Source organism: Engystomops pustulosus, chromosome 8 (genome assembly GCF_040894005.1).
Source record: "Engystomops pustulosus chromosome 8, aEngPut4.maternal, whole genome shotgun sequence".
NCBI classification, from domain to species: Eukaryota; Metazoa; Chordata; class Amphibia; order Anura; family Leptodactylidae; genus Engystomops; species Engystomops pustulosus.
In genome coordinates, this window is record NC_092418.1 from 4,375,219 (window position 1) to 4,401,012 (window position 25,794).

At 52.3% G+C, this 25,794-nt stretch overlaps 1 protein-coding gene across 1 annotated transcript; it reads left to right on the forward strand.

Moving 5' to 3' along the window:
* Nucleotides 1-7,836: 7,836 nt before the first annotated feature.
* Nucleotides 7,837-23,333, forward strand: LOC140076258 (uncharacterized). The gene is made up of 4 exons (XM_072122798.1): nt 7,837-8,795; nt 15,553-15,676; nt 15,880-15,947; nt 21,054-23,333. The coding sequence occupies exons 1-4, from the start codon at nt 8,477-8,479 to the stop codon at nt 21,380-21,382; spliced, it is 840 nt and encodes a 279-aa protein (XP_071978899.1). The 5' UTR covers nt 7,837-8,476; the 3' UTR covers nt 21,383-23,333.
* The last annotated feature ends 2,461 nt before the right edge of the window (nt 23,334-25,794 follow it).

A 25,794-nucleotide genomic window follows, 5' to 3' on the forward strand; every position in this document is an offset into this window, starting at 1 on the left:
CGCACAGCGCATTATACACGGACAATGCACTTACATGCACCAGGAAGAAGAAGGTGAACTCCGGGGACCTGAGCAGGGAAGCGACACATGCAGGATATCGGGTGCAGGATCTTAGTGACTCCCCGCACAGCACATTATACACGGACAATGCACTTACATGCACGAGGAAATAGAAGGTGATCTCCAGGGACCTGAGCGGGAAATGACACATGCAGGATATCGGGGGCACGATCTTAGTGACTCCCCGCACAGCGCATTATACACGGACAATGCACTTACATGCACCAGGAAGAAGAAGGTGATCTCCGGGGACCTGAGCGGGGAAGTGACACATGCAGGATATAGGGCGCAGGATCTTAGTGACTCCCCGCACAGCACATTATACACGGACAATGCACTTACATGGACCAGGAAGAAGAAGGTGAACCCTGGGGACCTGAGCGGGGAAGTGACACATGCAGGATATCGGGCGCAGGATCTTAGTGACTCCCCGCACAGCACATTATACACGGACAATGCACTTACATGCACCAGGAAGAAGAAGGTGATCTCCGGGGACCTGAGCGGGGAAGTGACACATGCAGGATATTGGGCGCAGGATCTTAGTGACTCCCTGCACAGCGCATTATACACGGACAATGCACTTACATGCACCAGGAAGAAGAAGGTGAACTCCAGGGACCTGAGCGGGGAAGCGACACATGCAGGATATCGGACGCAGGATCTTAAAGACCTCCTGTACTGCACATTATACACGGACAATGCACTTACATGCACCAGGAAGAAGAAGGTGAACTCCAGGAACCTGAGCGGGGAAGCGACACATGCAGGATATTGGGCACAGTATCTTAGTGACTCCCCGCACAGCGCATTATACACGGACAATGCACTTACATGCACCAGGAAGAAGAAGGTGAACTCCAGGGACCTGAGCGGGGAAGCGACACATGCAGGATATGGGGCGCAGGATCTTAGTGACTCCCCGCACAGCACATTATACATGGACAATGCACTTACATGCACCAGGAAGAAGAAGGTGAACTCCAGGGACCTGAGCGGAGAAGCGACACATGCAGGATATCGGGCGAAGGATCTTAGTGACTCCCCGCACAGCGCATTATACACGGACAATGCACTTACATGCACCAGGAAGAAGAAGGTGAACTCCAGGAACCTGAGCGGGGAAGCGACACATGCAGGATATCGTGAGGAGGATCTTAGTGACTCCCCGCTCAGCGCATTATACACGGACAATGCACTTACATGCACCCGCAAGAAGAAGGTGAACTCCGGGGACCTGAGCGGGGAAGCGACACATGCAGGATATCGGACGCAGGATCTTAGTGACTCCCTGCACAGCGCATCATACACGGACAATGCACTTACATGCACCAGGAAGAAGAAGGTGAACTCCAGGGACCTGAGCGGGCAGGTGACACATGCAGGATATCGGGCGCAGGATCTTAGTGACTCCCTGCACAGCGCATTATACACGGACAATGCACTTACATGCACCGGGAAGAAGAAGGTGAACTTCGGGGACCTGAGCGGGGAAGCGACACATGCAGGATATCGGGGGCATGATCTTAGTGACTCCCTGCACAGCGCATTATACACGGACAATGCACTTACATGCACCAGGAAGAGGAAGGTGAACTCCGGGGACCTGAGCGGGGAAGTGACACATGCAGGATATCGGGTGCACGATCTTAGTGACTCCCCGCACAGCGCATTATACACGGACAATGCACTTACATACACCAGGAAGAAGAAGGTGAACTCCAGGGACCTGAGCGGGGAAGCGACACATGCAGGATATCGGGGGCAGGATCTTAGTGACTCCCCGCACAGCGCATTATACACGGACAATGCACTTACATGCACCAGGAAGAAGAAGGTGAACTCCAGGGACCTGAGCGGGGAAGCGACACATGCAGGATATCGGGCGCAGGATCTTAGTGACTCCCTGCACAGCGCATTATACACGGACAATGCACTTACATGCACCAGGAAGAAGAAGGTGAACTCTGGGGACCTGAGCGGGGAAGCGACACATGCAGGATATCGGGCGCACGATCTTAGTGACTCCCCGCACAGCGCATTATACACGGACAATGCACTTACATGCACCAGGAAGAAGAAGGTGAACTCCAGGGACCTGAGCAGGGAAGTGACACATGCAGGATATCAGGTGCAGGATCTTAGTGACTCCCAGCACAGCGCATTATACATGGACAATGCACTTACATGCACCAGGAAGAAGAAGGTGAACTCCAGGGACCTGAGCGGGGAAGCGACACATGCAGGATATCGGGCGCATGATCTTAGTGACTCCCCGCACAGCGCATTATACACGGACAATGCACTTACATACACCAGGAAGAAGAAGGTGAACTCCAGGGACCTGAGCGGGGAAGCGACACATGCAGGATATCGGGGGCACGATCTTAGTGACTCCCCGCACAGCGCATTATACACGGACAATGCACTTACATACACCAGGAAGAAGAAGGTGAACTCCAGGGACCTGAGCGGGGAAGCGACACATGCAGGATATCGGGGGCAGGATCTTAGTGACTCCCCGCACAGCGCATTATACACGGACAATGCACTTACATGCACCAGGAAGAAGAAGGTGAACTCCAGGGACCTGAGCGGGGAAGCGACACATGCAGGATATCGGACGCACAATCTTAGTGACTCCCCGCACAGCACATTATACACGGACAATGCACTCACATGCACCAGGAAGAAGAAGGTGAACTCTGGGGACCTGAGCGGGGAAGCGACACATGCAGGATATCGGGCGCAGGATCTTAGTGACTCCCCGCACAGCGCATTATACACAGACAATGCACTTACATGCACCAGGAAGAAGAAGGTGAACTCCAGGGACCTGAGCAGGGAAGTGACACATGCAGGATATCGGGCGCAGGATCTTAGTGACTCCCCGCACAGCGCATTATACACAGACAATGCACTTACATGCACCAGGAAGAAGAAGGTGAACTCCAGGGACCTGAGCGGGGAAGTGACACATGCAGGATATCGGGCGCAGGATCTTAGTGACTCCCCACACAGCGCATTATACACGGACAATGCACTTACATGCACCAGGAAGAAGAAGGTGAACTCCGGGGACCTGAGCGGGGAAGCGACACATGCAGGATATCGGGCGCACGATCTTAGTGACTCCCCGCACAGCGCATTATACACGGACAATGCACTTACATGCACCAGGAAGAAGAAGGTGAACTCCAGGGACCTGAGCGGGGAAGTGACACATGCAGGATATCAGGTGCAGGATCTTATTGACTCCCAGCACAGCGCATTATACATGGACAATGCACTTACATGCACCAGGAAGAAGAAGGTGAACTCCAGGGACCTGAGCGGGGAAGTGACACATGCAGGATATCGGGTGCAGGATCTTAGTGACTCCCCGCACAGCGCATTATACACGGACAATGCACTTACATGCACCAGGAAGAAGAAGGTGAACTCCAGGGACCTGAGCGGAGAAGCGACACATGCAGGATATCGGGCGCAGGATCTTAGTGACTCCCCGCACAGCACATTATACACGGACAATGCACTTACATGCACCAGGAAGAAGAAGGTGAACTCCGGGGACCGGAGCGGGGAAGCGACACATGCAGGATATCGGGGGCACGATCTTAGTGACTCCCCGCACAGCGCATTATACACGGACAATGCACTTACATGCACCAGGAAGAAGAAGGTGAACTCCGGGGACCTGAGCGGGGAAGCGACACATGCAGGATATCAGGCGCAGGATCTTAGTGACTCCCCGCACAGCGCATTATACACGGACAATGCACTTACATGCACCAGGAAGAAGAAGGTGAACTCCGGGGACCTGAGCGGGGAAGTGACACATGCAGGATATCAGGCGCAGGATCTTAGTGACTCCCCACACAGCGCATTATACACGGACAATGCACTTACATGCACCAGGAAGAAGAAGGTGAACTCCAGGGACCTGAGCGGGGAAGCGACACATGCAGGATATCGGGCGCACGATCTTAGTGACTCCCCGTACAGCGCATTATACACAGACAATGCACTTACATGCACCAGGAAGAAGAAGGTGAACTCCAGGGACCTGAGCGGGTAAGCGACACATGCAGGATATCAGGTGCAGGATCTTAGTGACTCCCCGCACAGCGCATTATACACGGACAATGCACTTACATGCACCAGGAAGAAGAAGAAGGTGAACTCCAGGGACCTGAGCGGGGAAGCGACACATGCAGGATATCGGGTGTAGGATCTTAGTGACTCCCCGCACAGCGCATTATACACGGACAATGCACTTACATGCACCAGGAAGAAGAAGAAGGTGAACTCCAGGGACCTGAGCGGGGAAGCGACACATGCAGGATATCGGGCGCAGGATTTTAGTGACTCCCCGCACAGCACATTATACACGGACAATGCACTTACATGCATCAGGAAGAAGAAGGTGAACTCCAGGGACCTGAGCGGGGAAGTGACACATGCAGGATATCGGGTGCAGGATCTTAGTGACTCCCCGCACAGCGCATTATACACGGACAATGCACTTACATGCACCAGGAAGAAGAAGGTGAACTCCAGGGACCTGAGCGGAGAAGCGACACATGCAGGATATCGGGCGCAGGATCTTAGTGACTCCCCGCACAGCACATTATACACGGACAATGCACTTACATGCACCAGGAAGAAGAAGGTGAACTCCGGGGACCGGAGCGGGGAAGCGACACATGCAGGATATCGGGGGCACGATCTTAGTGACTCCCCGCACAGCGCATTATACACGGACAATGCACTTACATGCACCAGGAAGAAGAAGGTGAACTCCGGGGACCTGAGCGGGGAAGCGACACATGCAGGATATCAGGCGCAGGATCTTAGTGACTCCCCGCACAGCGCATTATACACGGACAATGCACTTACATGCACCAGGAAGAAGAAGGTGAACTCCGGGGACCTGAGCGGGGAAGTGACACATGCAGGATATCAGGCGCAGGATCTTAGTGACTCCCCACACAGCGCATTATACACGGACAATGCACTTACATGCACCAGGAAGAAGAAGGTGAACTCCAGGGACCTGAGCGGGGAAGCGACACATGCAGGATATCGGGCGCACGATCTTAGTGACTCCCCGTACAGCGCATTATACACAGACAATGCACTTACATGCACCAGGAAGAAGAAGGTGAACTCCAGGGACCTGAGCGGGTAAGCGACACATGCAGGATATCAGGTGCAGGATCTTAGTGACTCCCCGCACAGCGCATTATACACGGACAATGCACTTACATGCACCAGGAAGAAGAAGAAGGTGAACTCCAGGGACCTGAGCGGGGAAGCGACACATGCAGGATATCGGGTGTAGGATCTTAGTGACTCCCCGCACAGCGCATTATACACGGACAATGCACTTACATGCACCAGGAAGAAGAAGAAGGTGAACTCCAGGGACCTGAGCGGGGAAGCGACACATGCAGGATATCGGGCGCAGGATCTTAGTGACTCCCCGCACAGCACATTATACACGGACAATGCACTTACATGCACCAGGAAGAAGAAGGTGAACTCCAGGGACCTGAGCGGGGAAGCGACACATGCAGGATATCGGGCGCAGGATCTTAGTGACTCCCTGCACAGCGCATTATACACGGACAATGCACTTACATGCACCAGGAAGAAGAAGGTGAACTCCAGGGACCTGAGCGGGGAAGCGACACATGCAGGATATCGGGCGCAGGATCTTAGTGACTCCCCGCACAGCGCATTATACACGGACAATGCACTTACATGCACCAGGAAGAAGAAGGTGAACTCCAGGGACCTGAGCGGAGAAGCGACACATGCAGGATATCGGGCGCAGGATCTTAGTGACTCCCCGCACAGCACATTATACACGGACAATGCACTTACATGCACCAGGAAGAAGAAGGTGAACTCCGGGGACCGGAGCGGGGAAGCGACACATGCAGGATATCGGGGGCACGATCTTAGTGACTCCCCGCACAGCGCATTATACACGGACAATGCACTTACATGCACCAGGAAGAAGAAGGTGAACTCCGGGGACCTGAGCGGGGAAGCGACACATGCAGGATATCAGGCGCAGGATCTTAGTGACTCCCCGCACAGCGCATCATACACGGACAATGCACTTACATGCACCAGGAAGAAGAAGCTGAACTCCAGGGACCTGAGCAGGGAAGTGACACATGCAGGATATCGGGCGCAAGATCTTAGTGACTCCCCGCACAGCGCATTATACACGGACAATGCACTTACATGCACCGGGAAGAAGAAGGTGAACTCCGGGGACCTGAGCGGGGAAGCGACACATGCAGGATATCGGGCGCAGGATCTTAGTGACTCCCCGCACAGCGCATTATACACGGACAATGCACTTACATGCACCAGGAAGAAGAAGGTGAACTCCGGGGACCTGAGCGGGGAAGTGACACATGCAGGATATCAGGCGCAGGATCTTAGTGACTCCCCACACAGCGCATTATACACGGACAATGCACTTACATGCACCAGGAAGAAGAAGGTGAACTCCAGGGACCTGAGCGGGGAAGCGACACATGCAGGATATCGGGCGCACGATCTTAGTGACTCCCCGTACAGCGCATTATACACAGACAATGCACTTACATGCACCAGGAAGAAGAAGGTGAACTCCAGGGACCTGAGCGGGTAAGCGACACATGCAGGATATCAGGTGCAGGATCTTAGTGACTCCCCGCACAGCGCATTATACACGGACAATGCACTTACATGCACCAGGAAGAAGAAGAAGGTGAACTCCAGGGACCTGAGCGGGGAAGCGACACATGCAGGATATCGGGTGTAGGATCTTAGTGACTCCCCGCACAGCGCATTATACACGGACAATGCACTTACATGCACCAGGAAGAAGAAGAAGGTGAACTCCAGGGACCTGAGCGGGGAAGCGACACATGCAGGATATCGGGCGCAGGATCTTAGTGACTCCCCGCACAGCACATTATACACGGACAATGCACTTACATGCACCAGGAAGAAGAAGGTGAACTCCAGGGACCTGAGCGGGGAAGCGACACATGCAGGATATCGGGCGCAGGATCTTAGTGACTCCCTGCACAGCGCATTATACACGGACAATGCACTTACATGCACCAGGAAGAAGAAGGTGAACTCCAGGGACCTGAGCGGGGAAGCGACACATGCAGGATATCGGGCGCAGGATCTTAGTGACTCCCCGCACAGCGCATTATACACGGACAATGCACTTACATGCACCAGGAAGAAGAAGGTGAACTCCAGGGACCTGAGCGGGGAAGTGACACATGCAGGATATCGGGTGCAGGATCTTAGTGACTCCCCGCACAGCGCATTATACACGGACAATGCACTTACATGCACCAGGAAGAAGAAGGTGAACTCCAGGGACCTGAGCGGGGAAGCGACACATGCAGGATATCGGGGGCAGGATCTTAGTTACTCCCTGCACAGCGCATTATACACAGACAGTGCACTTACATGCACCAGGAAGAAGAAGGTGAACTCCGGGGACCTGAGCGGGGAAGTGACACATGCAGGATATCGGGCGCAGGATCTTAGTGACTCCCCGCACAGCACATTATACACGGACAATGCACTGTTTGTGATCTCCGCGGACGGGTAAGTCAATGTTCCCCTCTGTGTCTGGCAGATAACAATCCCTCACATGGATAAGGAAATCCTAAAGATGTGGTGCGTGGAAGGGGTTAATGAGGAGTTTCCTCTGTGGGGGTCACAGGGGTCAGTGGCTTCTGCGGTGCTGATCCAAAATACTGCATACACCCATCTCTGCTGTATGAACAGGAATCTATAGGGCAGAATGTTTCATGGGGGTTTCTAGGCCCCGGTTCTGGGTGTGACCCGGGTGTTTACTTGTTTCAGGAGAAAAAGTCTCTTTCACTTTCATTTTTGTTAACTACAGAATAACAAGGAAGCAGCCGGAATACAAAGCAAACTGGATCCACTGCACACAGAACCGGATCTGCCACAGACAGAACCAGCAACTTTATACACAGAACCGGATCTGCCATAGACAGAACCAGCAACTTTATACACAGAACCGGATCTGCCACAGACAGAACCAGCAACTTTATACACAGAACCGGATCTGCCACAGACAGAACCAGCAACTTTATACACAGAACCGGATCTGCCACAGACAGAACCAGCAACTTTATACACAGAACCGGATCTGCCACAGACAGAACCAGCAACTTTATACACAGAACCGGATCTGCCATAGACAGAACCAGCAACTTTATACACAGAACCAGCACCACTGTACACAGAACCAGCACCACTATACACAGAACCAGCACCACTATACACAGAACCAGCACCACTATACACAGAACCGAATCTGAAACACACAGAACCAGCACCACTACACCCAGAGCGGGCCATGGAGTCTCAGGCGATGAGAGATTATATCAGACAGTACACCCTGGATGGAGGTCCTCATGGTCACCAGGGCTACTCCAAGGTCCTGCTGCAGCTCTTCGGGTACACGGGTCATGGGAAGTCCAGTCTCATCAACACCTGGAAGTGCGTGGTGGATGACGGACCCTACGTGGCCCACGCCAAGGTGGCCGGCTCCGAGGAGAAGCCCGAGACCATGATCAGGAGGGACTATCCCCTGACCGATCACATCCTGGTGGTGGACAACCGCGGCTGCGTCAAGATGAATAAGTATGAGATCGGGGCCATCTACGCGCAGCTGGGTGAGTACAGGGATACTGCCAAGGTATCTAATCCTGCCGTGTGTGATACTGCCCGAGGTATCTAATCCTACCGAGTGTGATACTGCCCGAGGTATCTAATCCTGCCGAGCGTGATACTGCCCGAGGTATCTAATCCTACCGAGTGTGATATTGCCCGAGGTATCTAATCCTACCGAGTGTGATACTGCCCGAGGTATCTAATCCTGCCGAGCGTGATACTGCCCGAGGTATCTAATCCTACCGGTGTGATACTGCCCGAGGTATCTAATCCTGCCGAGCGTGATACTGCCCGAGGTATCTAATCCTACCGAGTGTGATACTGCCTGAGGTAACTAATCCTGCCGTGTGTGATACTGTCTGAGGTATCTAATCCTACCGAGTGTGATACTGCCAAGGTATCTAATCCTGCCGTGTGTGATACTGCCCGAGGTATCTAATCCTACCGAGAGTGATACTGCCCGAGGTATCTAATCCTGCCGAGCGTGATACTGCCCGAGGTATCTAATCCTGCCGAGTGTGATACTGCCCGAGGTATCTAATCCTACCGAGTGTGATACTGCCAGAGGTATCTAATCCTACCGGTGTGATACTGCCCGAGGTATCTAATCCTACCGGTGTGATACTGCCCGAGGTATCTAATCCTACCGGGTGTGATACTGCCCGAGGTATCTAATCCTACCGAGTGTGATACTGCCTGAGGTAACTAATCCTGCCGTGTGTGATACTGTCTGAGGTATCTAATCCTACCGGGTGTGATACTGCCCGAGATATCTAATCCTACAGAGTGTGATACTGCCCGAGGTATATAATCCTACCGGGTGTGATACTGCCTGCTGAGCCATGTATCTAATCCCATCCTGTGTGATACTGCCTGTGTATCTAATCCTCCCCTGTGTGATACTGTCTGCTGAGCCGTGTATTTAATCCTCTCCTGTGTGATACTGTCTGCTGAGCTGTGTATCTAATCCTCCCCTGTGTGATACTGTCTGCTGAGCTGTGTATCTAATCATGTCCTGTGTGATACTGTCTGCTGAGCCATGTATCTAATCCTCCCCTGTGTGATACTGTCTGCTGAGCTGTGTATCTAATCCTATCCTGTGTGATACTGCCTGCTGAGCTGTGTATCTAATCCTATCCTGTGTGATACTGTCTGCTGAGCTGTGTATCTAACCCTATCCTGTGTGATACTGACTGCTGAGCTGTGTATCTAATCCTGTCCTGTGCGATACTGTCTGCTGAGCTGTGTATCTAACCCTATCCTGTGTGTTACTGTCTGCTGAGCTGTGTATCTAATCCTATCGTGTGTGATACTGTCTGCTGATCTGTGTATCTAATCCCATCCTGTGTGATACTGACTGCTGAGCTGTGTATCTAATCCTATCCTGTGTGATACAGCCTGCTGAGCTGTGTATCTAATCATGTCCTGTGTGATACTGACTGCTGAGCTGTGTATCTAATCCTATCCTGTGTGATACTGTCTGCTGAGCTGTGTATCTAATCCCATCCTGTGTGATACTGTCTGCTGAGCTGTGTATTTAATCCCATCATGTGTGACACTGTCTGCTGAGCTGTGTATCTAATCCTCCCCTGTGTGATACTGACTGCTGAGCTGTGTATCTAATCCTATCCTGTGTGATACAGCCTGCTGAGCTGTGTATCTAATCGTGTCTTGTGTGATACTGACTGCTGAGCTGTGTATCTAATCCTATCCTGTGTGATACTGTCTGCTGAGCTGTGTATCTAATCCCATCCTGTGTGATACTGTCTGCTGAGCTGTGTATTTAATCCCATCATGTGTGACACTGTCTGCTGAGCTGTGTATCTAATCCTCCCCTGTGTGATACTGACTGCTGAGCTGTGTATCTAATCCTCCCCTGTGTGATACTGTCTGCTGAGCTGTGTATCTAATCCTATCCTGTGTGATACTGCCTGCTGAGCTGTGTATCTAATCCTATCCTGTGTGATACTGTCTGCTGAGCTGTGTATCTAACCCTATCCTGTGTGATACTGACTGCTGAGCTGTGTATCTAATCCTGTCCTGTGCGATACTGTCTGCTGAGCTGTGTATCTAACCCTATCCTGTGTGTTACTGTCTGCTGAGCTGTGTATCTAATCCTATCGTGTGTGATACTGTCTGCTGATCTGTGTATCTAATCCCATCCTGTGTGATACTGACTGCTGAGCTGTGTATCTAATCCTATCCTGTGTGATACAGCCTGCTGAGCTGTGTATCTAATCATGTCCTGTGTGATACTGACTGCTGAGCTGTGTATCTAATCCTATCCTGTGTGATACTGTCTGCTGAGCTGTGTATCTAATCCCATCCTGTGTGATACTGTCTGCTGAGCTGTGTATCTAATCCTCCCCTGTGTGATACTGTCTGCTGAGCTGTGTATTTAATCCCATCATGTGTGACACTGTCTGCTGAGCTGTGTATCTAATCCTCCCCTGTGTGATACTGACTGCTGAGCTGTGTATCTAATCCTATCCTGTGTGATACAGCCTGCTGAGCTGTGTATCTAATCGTGTCTTGTGTGATACTGACTGCTGAGCTGTGTATCTAATCCTATCCTGTGTGATACTGTCTGCTGAGCTGTGTATCTAATCCCATCCTGTGTGATACTGTCTGCTGAGCTGTGTATTTAATCCCATCATGTGTGACACTGTCTGCTGAGCTGTGTATCTAATCCTCCCCTGTGTGATACTGACTGCTGAGCTGTGTATCTAATCCTATCTTGTGTGATACTGACTGATGAGCTGTGTATTTAATCATGTCCTGTGTGATACTGTCTGCTGAGCCATGTATCTAATCCTCCCCTGTGTGATACTGTCTGCTGAGCTGTGTATCTAATCCTCTCCCGTGTGATACTGCCTGCTGAGCTGTGTATCTAATCCTATCCTGTGTGATACTGCCTGCTGAGCTGTGTATCTTATCCTATCCTGTGTGATACTGTCTGCTGAGCTGTGTATCTAACCCTATCCTGTGTGATACTGACTGCTGAGCTGTGTATCTAATCCTGTCCTGTGCGATACTGTCTGCTGAGCTGTGTATCTAACCCTATCCTGTGTGTTACTGTCTGCTGAGCTGTGTATCTAATCCTATCGTGTGTGATACTGTCTGCTGATCTGTGTATCTAATCCCATCCTGTGTGATACTGACTGCTGAGCTGTGTATCTAATCCTATCCTGTGTGATACAGCCTGCTGAGCTGTGTATCTAATCATGTCCTGTGTGATACTGTCTGTTGAGCTGTGTATCTAATCATGTCCTGTGTGATACTGTCTGCTGAGCTGTGTATCTAATCCTACCCTATGTGATGTCTAATACCCTGCAGGATGGGCTCTTACTTAATTCTGCACCCAGTTAACTGCCTAGGCGAGTACAGAGGGTTTTTGGGCAGCCCTCACATGCCTCTTTTAGAGGAAACCTGTCACCAGGGACCTAATTTTTGCTCAAGGGAGAAGCCCATGTGTGGTGTAGTACAGGAGCAGGAGGGAGGTGTAGTACTGAAGCAGGAGGGAGGTGTAGTACTGAAGCGGGAGGGAGGTGTAGTACTGAAGCGGGAGGGAGGTGTAGTACTGGAGCAGGAGAGAGGTGTAGTACTGGAGCAGGAGAGAGGTGTAGTACTGGTGCCGGAGGGAGGTGTAGTACTGGAGTAGGTGGGAGGTGCAGTGCCGGAGCAGGAGGGAGCTGTAGTACAGGAGAGGGAGGGAGCTGTAGCACAGGAGCGGGAGGGAGGTGTAGTACTGGAGCGGGAGGGAGGTGTAGTACTGGAGCGGGAGGAAGGTGTAGTACTGGAGCAGGAGGGAGGTGTAGTGCTGGAGCAGGAGGGAGGTGTAGTCCAGGAGCAGGAGGGAGGTGTAGTCCAGGAGCAGGAGGGAGGTGTAGTCCAGGAGCAGGAGGGAGGTGTAGTCCAGGAGCAGGAGGGAGGTGTAGTCCAGGAGCAGGAGGGAGGTGTAGTCCAGGAGCAGGAGGGAGGTGTAGTCCAGGAGCAGGAGGGAGGTGTAGTCCAGGAGCAGGAGGGAGCTGTATTGCAGGAGCAGGAGGGAGCTGTATTGCAGGAGCAGGAGGGAGGTGTAGTCCTGGAGGAGGAGGGAGGTGTAGTACAGGAGCAGGAGGAAGGTGTAGTACAGGAGCAGGAGGAAGGTGTAGTACTGGAGCAGAAGGGAGGTGTAGTACAGAAGGTAGGTGTAGTACAGGAGCAGGAGAGAGGTGTAGTACAGGAGCAGGAGGGAGGTGTAGTGCTGGAGCAGGAGGGAGGTGTAGTGCTGGAGCAGGAGGGAGGTGTAGTGCTGGAGCAGGAGGGAGGTGTAGTACAGGAGCAGGAGGGAGGTGTAGTCCTGGAGGAGGAGGGAGCTGTAGTACAGGAGCAGGAGGGAGCTGTAGTATAGGAGCAGGAGGGAGGTGTAGTCCTGGAGCAGGAGAAAAGTGTAGTACAGGAGCAGGAGGGAGCTGTATTGCAGGAGGGATGTGTAGTCCTGGAGGAGGAGGGAGGTGTAGTCCTGGAGGAGGAGGGAGGTGTAGTACAGGAGCAGGAGGAAGGTGTAGTACAGGAGCAGGAGGAAGGTGTAGTACTGGAGCAGAAGGGAGGTGTAGTACAGAAGGTAGGTGTAGTACAGGAGCAGGAGAGAGGTGTAGTACAGGAGCAGGAGGGAGGTGTAGTGCTGGAGCAGGAGGGAGGTGTAGTGCTGGAGCAGGAGGGAGGTGTAGTGCTGGAGCAGGAGGGAGGTGTAGTGCTGGAGCAGGAGGGAGGTGTAGTGCTGGAGCAGGAGGGAGGTGTAGTGCTGGAGCAGGAGGGAGGTGTAGTACAGGAGCAGGAGGGAGGTGTAGTCCTGGAGGAGGAGGGAGCTGTAGTACAGGAGCAGGAGGGAGCTGTAGTATAGGAGCAGGAGGGAGGTGTAGTCCTGGAGCAGGAGAAAAGTGTAGTACAGGAGCAGGAGGGAGCTGTATTGCAGGAGGGATGTGTAGTACAGGAGCAGGAGGGAGGTGTAGTCCTGGAGGAGCGAGGTGTAGTACAGGAGCAGGAGGAAGGTGTAGTACAGGAGCAGGAGGAAGGTGTAGTACTGGAGCAGAAGGGAGGTGTAGTACAGGAGCAGGAGAGAGGTGTAGTACAGGAGCAGGAGAGAGATGTAGTGCTGGAGCAGGAGGGAGGTGTATTACAGGAGCAGGAGGGAGGTGTAGTACGGGAGCAGGAGGGAGGTGTAGTACGGGAGCAGGAGGGAGGTGTAGTCCTGGAGGAGGAGGGAGCTGTAGTACAGGAGCAGGAGGAAGGTATAGTACAGGAGCAGGAGGAAGGTGTAGTACAGGAGCAGGAGGGAGGTGTAGTACTGGAGCAGAAGGGAGGTGTAGTACAGAAGGTAGGTGTAGTACAGGAGCAGGAGAGAGGTGTAGTACAGAAGGTAGGTGTAGTACAGGAGCAGGAGAGAGGTGTAGTGCTGGAGCAGGAGGGAGGTGTAGTACTGGAGCACAAGGGAGGTGTAGTACAGAAGGTAGGTGTAGTACAGGAGCAGGAGAGAGGTGTAGTACAGGAGCAGGAGAGAGCTGTAGTGCAGGAGCATGAGGGAGGTGTAGTACAGGAGCAGGTGGGAGGTGTAGTCCTGGAGGAGGAGGGAGGTGTAGTACAGGTGCAGGAGGAAGGTATAGTACAGGAGCAGGATGAAGGTGTAGTACAGGAGCAGGAGGAAGGTGTAGTACTGGAGCAGGAGGGAGGTGTAGTACAGAAGGTAGGTGTAGTACAGGAGAAGGAGAGAGGTGTAGTACAGAAGGTAGGTGTAGTACAGGAGCAGGAGAGAGGTGTAGTACAGGAGCAGGAGAGAGGTGTAGTACAGAAGGTAGGTGTAGTACAGGAGCAGGAGAGAGGTGTAGTACTGGAGCTGGAGAGAGGTGTAGTACAGGAGCAGGAGAGAGGTGTAGTACAGGAGCAGGAGAGAGGTGTAGTACAGGAGCAGGAGAGAGGTGTAGTACAGGAGCAGGGGAGAGCTGTAGTACTGGAGCTGGAGAGAGGTGTAGTGCAGGAGCTACAGTTTATAGATCTTTTAAGGCTGGGTAATGCCTTTAAGAGCTACTGTCCCCATTACTTACCTGCTCAGCTCTTCTGTGTAGTAATGCATTGCTGACATCCACTGTCCAGAGAGTTTGAGTATACAAATATCTTATGTAACTCTTGTGGCTTCTCCTGAGGTGTGGCGGGCTGTGATTGGTTGGTCTCTCAGAACTGTCTAGATGGAGCAAGTCTATAAATTTAGGCTCTGTCCAGGGCTCCGGGTTAGGGCTTTGAGATCTCAGTGCCAGAGGTGCACGCTGCTATTCTGTGCTGTGATGCAGCAGAGCCAATGCTGCTCACTGGTGATTAGTGGCAGCCAAGCAGAACCCCCGGGGTCCAGGCTGAGGTTCCTACAGTACAAAGACTTCTACCCATGCTAACTGCCCTGCTGGGGGGCAATTTGTTATTACACTGTAATCCACTGCTGTTTGACTAATCTATGAAATTTCATCTGATAACGAAACCTGATTCCTGTGCTGCCGCTAGGGTCGTGGGCCTCCCTCTTACCCTCTGCCGGAGATCTGGGAATGCCCCTGGCGCCTACGCTAGGACAAGGCCTGGCCAAGACCTGCAGCCTAGCGAATGACCAGCCAGACGCGTGCTGCCAGCACCAGGGGGATTTTGCATTTGCTACAGTGAATCTAATCTGAGCTGTGTATCTAATCCCATCCTATGTGATACAGAGTCTCAGACCTGTTCTGGTTCTCGTTTCAGGGAATTTTATGGCTCTGAATGAAGAAGTGAAGTGGCAGGTCGGATACTCGGACACGATAGACGCGGTGCTGAACTCAGACGTGCTGGATCAGTCACATTTCATTGTCCCTGTGCTCGTCTACAGGTAAAGCGCCCCCAGCTGGTGACAACTACTGCACACACATCACTGCAGCTACAGGAGTGGTCACCCAGCTTTCCCAGTGTCCTGAGCAGCTGCACATACAAGCAGCGCCCCCTAATGTGAGAGGGAGGCATCGTCTGATAATGGAGAGCTGCAGTGCCTCACACTGATGACGCGTCTCTTATTCTTTATCTCTCCTCTCATAGCGCAAACACTGTGCCGACAAATCCGGAGGAGATTAAAGAAATTCTAAAAGCAGCGCGAGACATCACAGGTACCTACCTCTGCGGGGGGACGGGGGGACGTATATAAGGTAACTCACATAGTGCAGGTGACCCCTCTTATACCGGTAGAGCACAGACTCCTCCTCGTACACCGGTACAGCACAGACTCCTCCCCGTACCCCGGTACAGCACAGACTCCTCCCCGTACCCCGGTACAGCACAGACTCCTCCCCGTACCCCGGTACAGCACAGACTCCTCCCCATACACCGGTACAGCACAGACTCCTCCCCGTACCCCGGTACAGCACAGACTCCTCCCCGTACACCGTTACAGCACAGACTGCTCCCCGTACACCGGTACAGCACAGACTCCTCCCCGTACCCCGGTACAGCACAGACTCCTCCCCGTACCCCGGTACAGCACAGACTCCTCCCCGTACCCCGGTACAGCACAGACTCCTCCCCGTACACCGGTACAGCACAGACTCCTCCCCGTACAGCGGTATAGTACAGACACCTCCTCATACACCGGTATAGTACAGACTCCTCTTCATACACCGGTATAGTACAGACACCTCCTCATACACCGGTATAGTACAGACTCCTCCTCATACACCGGTATAGTACAGACACCTCCTCATACACCGGTATAGTACAGACTCCTCCTCATACACCTGTATAGTACAGACACCTCCCCATACACCGGTATAGTACAGACGCCTCCTCATACACCGGTATAGTACAGACACCTCCTCATACACCGGTATAGTACAGACTCCTCCTCATACACCGGTATAGCACAGACTCCTCCTCATACACCGGTACAGCACAGACTCCTCCCCGTACACCGGTACAGCACAGACTCCTCCTCATACACCGGTACAGCACAGACTCCTCCTCGTACACCAGTACAGCACAGACTCCTCCCCGTACCCCGGTACAGCACAGACTCCTCCCCATACACCGGTACAGCACAGACTCCTCCCCGTACCCCGGTACAGCACAGACTCCTCCCCGTACCCCGGTACAGCACAGACTCCTCCCCGTACACCGGTACAGCACAGACTGCTCCCCGTACACCGGTACAGCACAGACTCCTCCCCGTACACCGGTACAGCACAGACTCCTCCCCGTACCCCGGTACAGCACAGACTCCTCCCCGTACCCCGGTACAGCACAGACTCCTCCCCGTACCCCGGTACAGCACAGACTCCTCCCCGTACCCCGGTACAGCACAGACTCCTCCCCGTACAGCGGTATAGTACAGACACCTCCTCATACAGCGGTATAGTACAGACTCCTCCTCATACACCGGTATAGTACAGACTCCTCCTCATACACCGGTATAGTACAGACTCCTCCTCATACACCTGTATAGTACAGACACCTCCCCATACACCGGTATAGTACAGACGCCTCCTCATACACCGGTATAGTACAGACACCTCCTCATACACCGGTATAGTACAGACTCCTCCTCATACACCGGTATAGTACAGACTCCTCCTCATACACCGGTATAGTACAGACACCTCCTCATACACCGGTATAGTACAGACACCTCCTCATACACCGGTATAGTACAGACACCTCCTCATACACCGGTATAGCACAGACTCCTCCCCATACACCGGTATAGTACAGACTCCTCCTCATACACCGGTATAGTACAGACTCCTCCTCATACACCGGTATAGTACAGACACCTCCTCATACACCGGTATAGTACAGACACCTCCCCATACACCGGTATAGTACAGACACCTCCTCATACACAGGTATAGTACAGACGCCTCCTCATACACCGGTATAGTACAGACACCTCCTCATACACCGGTATAGTACAGACACCTCCTCATACACCGGTATAGTACAGACACCTCCTCATACACCGGTATAGCACAGACTCCTCCTCGTACACCGGTACAGCACAGACTGCTACCCGTACACCGGTATAGTACAGACTCCTCCTCATACACCGGTATAGTACAGGCGCCTCCTCATACACCGGTATAGTACAGACGCCTCCTCATACACCGGTATAGTACAGACTCCTCCTCATACACCGGTATAGTACAGACACCTCCTCATACACCGGTATAGTACAGACACCTCCTCATACACCGGTATAGTACAGACACCTCCCCATACACCGGTATAGTACAGACGCCTCCTCATACACCGGTATAGTACAGACTCCTCCTCATACACCGGTATAGTACAGACACCTCCTCATACACCGGTATAGTACAGACACCTCCTCATACACCGGTATAGTACAGACTCCTCCTCATACACCGGTATAGTACAGACGCCTCCTCATACACCGGTACAGCACAGACTGCTCCCCGTACACCGGTATAGCACAGACTCCTCCTCATACACCGGTATAGTACAGACTCCTCCCCATACACCGGTATAGTACAGACACCTCCTCATACACCGGTATAGCACAGACTCCTCCTCATACACCGGTATAGTACAGACTCCTCCTCATACACCGGTATAGTACAGACTCCTCCTCATACACCGGTATAGTACAGACTCCTCCCCGTACCCCGGTACAGCACAGACTTCTCCTCATACACCGGTATAGTACAGACGCCTTCCTATACACCGGTATAGTACAGACTCCTCCTCATACACCGGTATAGTACAGACTCCTCCCCATACACCGGTATAGCACAGACTCCTCCTCATACACCGGTATAGTACAGACTCCTCCTCATACACCGGTATAGTAAAGACACCTCCCCGTACCCCGGTACAGCACAGACTTCTCCTCATACACCGGTATAGTACAGACGCCTTCCTATACACCGGTATAGTACAGACTCCTCCTCATACACCGGTATAGTACAGACTCCTCCCCATACACCGGTATAGTACAGACTCCTCCTCATACACCGGTATAGTAAAGACACCTCCCCGTACCCCGATACAGCACAGACTCCTCCCCGTACAGCGGTACAGCACAGACTGCTCCCCGTACACCGGTATAGTACAGACACCTCCTCATACACCGGTATAGTACAGACTCCTTCTCATACACCGGTATAGTACAGACTCCTCCTCATACACCGGTATAGTACAGACTCCTCCTCATACACCGGTATAGTACAGACTCCTGCTCATACACCGGTATAGCACAGACTCCTCCTCATACACCGGTATAGTACAGACACCTCCTCATACACCGGTATAGTACAGACACCTCCTCATACACCGGTATAGTACAGACTCCTCCTCATACACCAGTATAGTACAGACACCTCCTCATACACCGGTATAGTACAGACACCTCCTCATACACCGGTATAGTACAGACTCCTCCTCATACACCGGTATAGTACAGACTCCTCCCCAGACCCCGGTACAGCACAAACTCCTCCCCGTACCCCGGTACAGCACAGACTCCTCCTCATACACCGGTATAGTACAGACTCCTCCCCGTACCCCGGTACAGCACAGACTTCTCCTCATACACCGGTATAGTACAGACGCCTCCCCATACAGCGGTATAGTACAGACACCTCCTCATACACCGGTATAGTACAGACTCCTCCCCATACACCGGTATAGTACAGACTCCTCCTCATACACCGGTATAGTACAGACACCTCCTCATACACCGGTATAGTACAGACTCCTCCCCGTACCCCGGTACAGCACAGACTCCTCCCCGTACCCCGGTACAGCACAGACTCCTCCTCATACACCGGTATAGTACAGACTCCTCCCCGTACCCCGGTACAGCACAGACTTCTCCTCATACACCGGTATAGTACAGACTCCTCCCCGTACCCCGGTACAGCACAGACTTCTCCTCATACACCGGTATAGTACAGACTCCTCCTCATACACCGGTATAGTACAGACTCTTCCTCATACACCGGTATAGTACAGACGCCTCCTCATACACCGGTATAGTACAGACGCCTCCTCATACACCGGTATAGCACAGACTCCTCCTCATACACCGGTATAGTACAGACACCTCCTCATACACAGGTAAAGTACAGACTCCTCCTCATACACCGGTATAGTACAGACGCCTCCTCATACACCGGTATAGTACAGACGCCTCCTCATACACCGGTATAGTACAGACGCCTCCTCATACACCGGTATAGTACAGACGCCTCCTCATACACCGGTATAGTACAGACTCCTCCTCATACACCGGTATAGTACAGACGCCTCCTCATACACCGGTATAGTACAGACGCCTCCTCATACACGGGTATAGTACAGACGCCTCCTCATACACCGGTATAGTACAGACGCCTCCTCATACACCGGTATAGTACAGACGCCTCCCCATACACCGGTATAGTACAGACACCTCCTCATACACCGGTATAGTACAGACTCCTCCTCATACACCGGTATAGTACAGACGCCTCCCCGTACCCCGGTACAGCACAGACTCCTCCTCATACACCGGTATAGTACAGACTCCTCCTCATACACCGGTATAGCACAGACTCCTCCCCGTACCCCGGTATAGCACAGACTCCTCCTCATACACCGGTATAGTACAGACTCCTCCTCATACACCGGTATAGTACAGACACCTCCTCATACACCGGTATAGTACAGACTCCTCCTCATACACCGGTATAGTACAGACACCTCCTCATACACCGGTATAGTACAGACACCTCCCCATACACCGGTATAGTACAGACACCTCCTCATACACCGGTATAGTACAGACTCCTCCTCATACACCGGTATAGTACAGACACCTCCTCATACCCCGGTATAGTACAGACTCCTCCTCATACACCGGTATAGTACAGACTCCTCCTCATACACCGGTATAGTACAGACTCCTCCTCATACACCGGTATAGTACAGACGCCTCCCCATACACCGGTATAGTACAGACTCCTCCTCATACACCGGTATAGTACAGACACCTCCTCATACACCGGTATAGTACAGACACCTCCTCATACATCGGTATAGTACAGGCGCCTCCTCATACATCGGTATAGTACAGACTCCTCCTCATACACCGGTATAGCACAGACTCCTCCTCATACACCGGTATAGCACATACACCTCCTCATACATCGGTATAGTACAGGCGCCTCCTCATACACCGGTATAGTACAGGCAGCGGTGGTGACGTATTCTGTGTCTTCCAGGCCTCTTTCCCACCGTGGTTCTCACCCATGAGTGCTCGGAGCATCTTTCAAAGGTGAAAGAGATTTTCCGGAGGATGGAAGTGAAGAACTTACATTCCCTGGAAAACTACACGGGGGAAGACCACAAGAAGACGCGAGGGAAGCACGAGACCATCTTAAGGTGTCTGCAGGAGATCATTAAAGATGTGGAGTTCCGGATGCTGGAAAAACTGGATCCAATGAATGAAAAAATTGAACGAAAACGATTCCTCCTGGAATATGCACATAAACGGGAACTGGAGAAACTGCAGGAAAAAGATAAGGGAAAAGGGGTCTGCATAATTCTGTAGGGTCTGATCTGTGGTCAGGATGAGGATGCCCCTATGATATAGATCCAGGATATAACATCATGTCCGAACCCCCCCCCCCCCCTCCTCCGATCTGTAGGGGAATTACAGACAACCCCAATGATGACACAGAGATCAATCCTCCCCCGGGTGGTAGATCTTCTACTAGAGAGGATGGCACCTTACTCTTCCCCAGTCTTACCCGGCCTTGGCTTTTTACTAGTTCCTCCTCCGTGTATCTGAGTCATTATAATAACATGTAGTCGTGACACAGTAATGCCACGTGCAGACCCCACTCACGCCCGCACCCTCCTTCATGCCCCACTGGACAATCATATGGGGTGGAGAGGGAATCGGACAATCATATGGGGTGGAGAGGCACCAGACAATCATTTGGGGTGGAGAGGCACCAGACAATCACATGGAGTGGAGAGGCACTGGACAATCATATGCGGTGGAGAGGGCAGCGGACATTCACATGGGGGGGACACTGGACAATCACATGGGGTGGAGAGGCACCGGACAATCATATGGGGTGGAGAGGGCAGCGGACATTCACATGGGGGGGACACTGGACAATCATATGGGGTGGAGAGGCACCAGACAATCACATGGAGTGGAGAGGCACCGGACAATCATATGCGGTGGAGAGGGCAGCGGACATTCACATGGGGGGGACACTGGACAATCACATGGGGTGGAGAGGGCACAGGACAATCATATGGGGTGGAGAGGGCACCGGACAATCATATGGGCTAGAGAGGGCACCGGACTATCATATGGGGTGGAAAGGGCACTGGACAATCATATGGGGTGAAGAGGGCAGCGGACATTCACATGGGGGGGACACTGGACAATCACATGGGGTGGAGAGGGCACCGGACAATCATTTGGGGTGGAGAGGGCACCGGACAATCATATGGGGTGGAGAGGGCACCGGACAATCATATGGGGTGGAGAGGGCACCGGACAATCATATTGGCTAGAGAGGGCACCAAACTATCATGTGGGGTGGAGAGGGCACCGGACAATCATATGGGGTGGAGAGGGCAGCGGATATTCACATGGGGAGGACACTGGACAATCACATGGGATGGAGAGGGCACCGGACAATCATATGGGGTGGAGAGGGCACCGGACAATCATATGGGGTGGAGAGGGCACCAGACAATCATATGGGGTGGAGAGGGCACCGGACAATCATATGGGGTGGAGAGGGCAGCGGACATTCACATGGGGAGGACACTGGACAATCACATGGGATGGAGAGGGTACCGGACAATCATATGGGATGGAGAGGGCACCGGACAATCATATGGGCTGGAGAGGGCACCGGACAATCATATGGGATGGAGAGGGCACCGGACAATCATATGGGCTGGAGAGGGCACCGGACAATCATTTGGGGTGGAGGGGGCTCCGCACAATACATGGGGTGGAGAGGGCACTGGACAATCATATGAGGTGGAGAGGGCACCGGACATTCACATGGGGGGGACACTGGACAATCATATGGGGTGGAGAGGGTACCGGACAATCATATGGGGTGGAGAGGGCCAAGGCCGACTTTGGCCCCCACCTTAATCCTGAACAGCCTTGTTTATACAGGAGCCTGCATATACCCTCCATATGCCCCGTATATACCTGCATATACCCTGCATACGCCTTGCATACACCTTGCATACGCCCTGTATATACCTGCATATAGCAGCATACCATTTCCCTCTGCAGATAATATTCCAGATGTTTTGCATCCATCTGGAGGGGAGGATTGATGTTTTGTGTCTTTCCTGCTGATTTCACTGAATCCTCTATTCCTAGATGTGGAAACCATCAGCAGGATGTCTCTGAGTCTTGCGCTTTGCTCGCTTTTGCCTTTCATGCAGCCACTTACCTGATCCGTGTACATCATATATCATTGCAGTGGAGAAATAAATGTGAGAATATGGAGAGACCCCTGTGTGTGAGGAGGTTATTGACCATCGGATTGTTCTATAAATGTCCCTAATATCAGGAAGAGGCTCGGATTGGCTTGTGGCCTTTGACCTTGAGCCCTTTCAGAACAGTCATTGGTGGCTCGGATGGACGCAGCGTGGATAAAGCTCAATGATCCTTTACTCCGCAGGGACCCAGCACCTCGTGTCTGGTGTAAATACTCAGATACTGGGGCGCTAGGATCCCCCGTCATATACTGTGCTCCGCCCAAGAGCTAAAAGTGGGGACACTATAACATATATGAAGCCACATAACAAAATAGAAAATAGCACACATTTCTATAGTACAAGACAGCAACGGGGAACCCCCCGCTCCCACACATGTGCACCTGTACAATAGAGCATCACACAGAGACCCCCAATAGGACATCATCACATACAGACCCCCAATAAGGCATCATCACATACAGACCCCCAATAGGACATCATCACATACAGACCCCCAATAAGGCATCATCACATACAGACCCCCAATAGGGCATCATCACACAGAGACCCCCAATAGGGCATCATCACACAGAGACCCCCAATAGGGCATCATCACATACAGACCCCCAATAGGGCATCATCACACAGAGACCCCCAATAGGGCATCATCACATACAGACCCCCAATAGGGCATCGTCACATACAGACCCCCAATAGGGCATCATCACACAGAGACCCCCAATAGGGCATCGTCACATACAGACCCCCAATAGGATATCATCACACAGAGACCCCCAATAGGGCATCATCACATACAGATTCCCAATAGGGCATCATCACACAGAGACCCCCAATAGGGCATCATCACATACAGACCCCCAATAGGGCATCGTCACATACAGACCCCCAATAGGATATCATCACACAGAGACCCCCAATAGGGCATCATCACACAGAGACCCCCAATAGGGCATCGTCACATACAGACCCCCAATAGGGCATCATCACACAGAGACCCCCAATAGGGCATCATCACACAGAGACCCCCAATAGGGCATCGTCACATACAGACCCCCAATAGGATATCATCACACAGAGACCCCCAATAGGGCATCATCACATACAGATTCCCAATAGGGCATCATCACACAGAGACCCCCAATAGGGCATCATCACATACAGACCCCCAATAGGGCATCATCACACAGAGACCCCCAATAGGGCATCGTCACATACAGACCCCCAATAGGATATCATCACACAGAGACCCCCAATAGGGCATCATCACATACAGATTCCCAATAGGGCATCATCACACAGAGACCCCCAATAGGGCATCATCACATACAGACCCCCAATAGGGCATCATCACATACAGACCCCCAATAGGGCATCATCACATACAGACCCCCAATAGGACATCATCACATACAGACCCCCAATAAGGCATCATCACACAGAGACCCCCAATAGGGCATCATCACATACAGACCCCCAATAGGGCATCGTCACATACAGACCCCCAATAGGGCATCATCACACAGAGACCCCCAATAGGGCATCGTCACATACAGACCCCCAATAGGATATCATCACACAGAGACCCCCAATAGGGCATCATCACATACAGATTCCCAATAGGGCATCATCACACAGAGACCCCCAATAGGGCATCATCACATACAGACCCCCAATAGGGCATCATCACACAGAGACCCCCAATAGGGCATCGTCATATACAGACCCCCAATAGGATATCATCACACAGAGACCCCCAATAGGGCATCATCACATACAGATTCCCAATAGGGCATCATCACACAGAGACCCCCAATAGGGCATCATCACATACAGACCCCCAATAGGGCATCATCACATACAGACCCCCAATAGGGCATCATCACATAGAGACCTCCATTAGGGCATCATCACATACAGACCCCCAATAGGGCATCATCACATAGAGACCCCCAATAGGGCATCATCACATAGAGACCCCCAATAGGGCATCATCACATAGAGACCCCCAATAGGGCATCATCACATAGAGACCTCCATTAGGGCTTCATCACACAGAGACCCCCAATAGGACATCATCACACAGAGACCCCCAATAGGGCATCATCACACAGGGACCCCCAATAGGACATCATCACACAGAGACCCCCAATAGGACATCATCACACAGAGACCCCCAATAGGGCATCATCACACAGGGACCCCCAATAGGACATCATCACACAGAGACCCCCAATAGGACATCATCACACAGAGACCCCCAATAGGGCATCGTCACATACAGACCCCCAATAGGGCATCATCACACAGAGACCCCCAATAGGGCATCGTCACATACAGACCCCCAATAGGATATCATCACACAGAGACCCCCAATAGGGCATCATCACATACAGACCCCCAATAGGGCATCATCACACAGAGACCCCCAATAGGGCATCATCACATACAGACCCCCAATAGGGCATCATCACA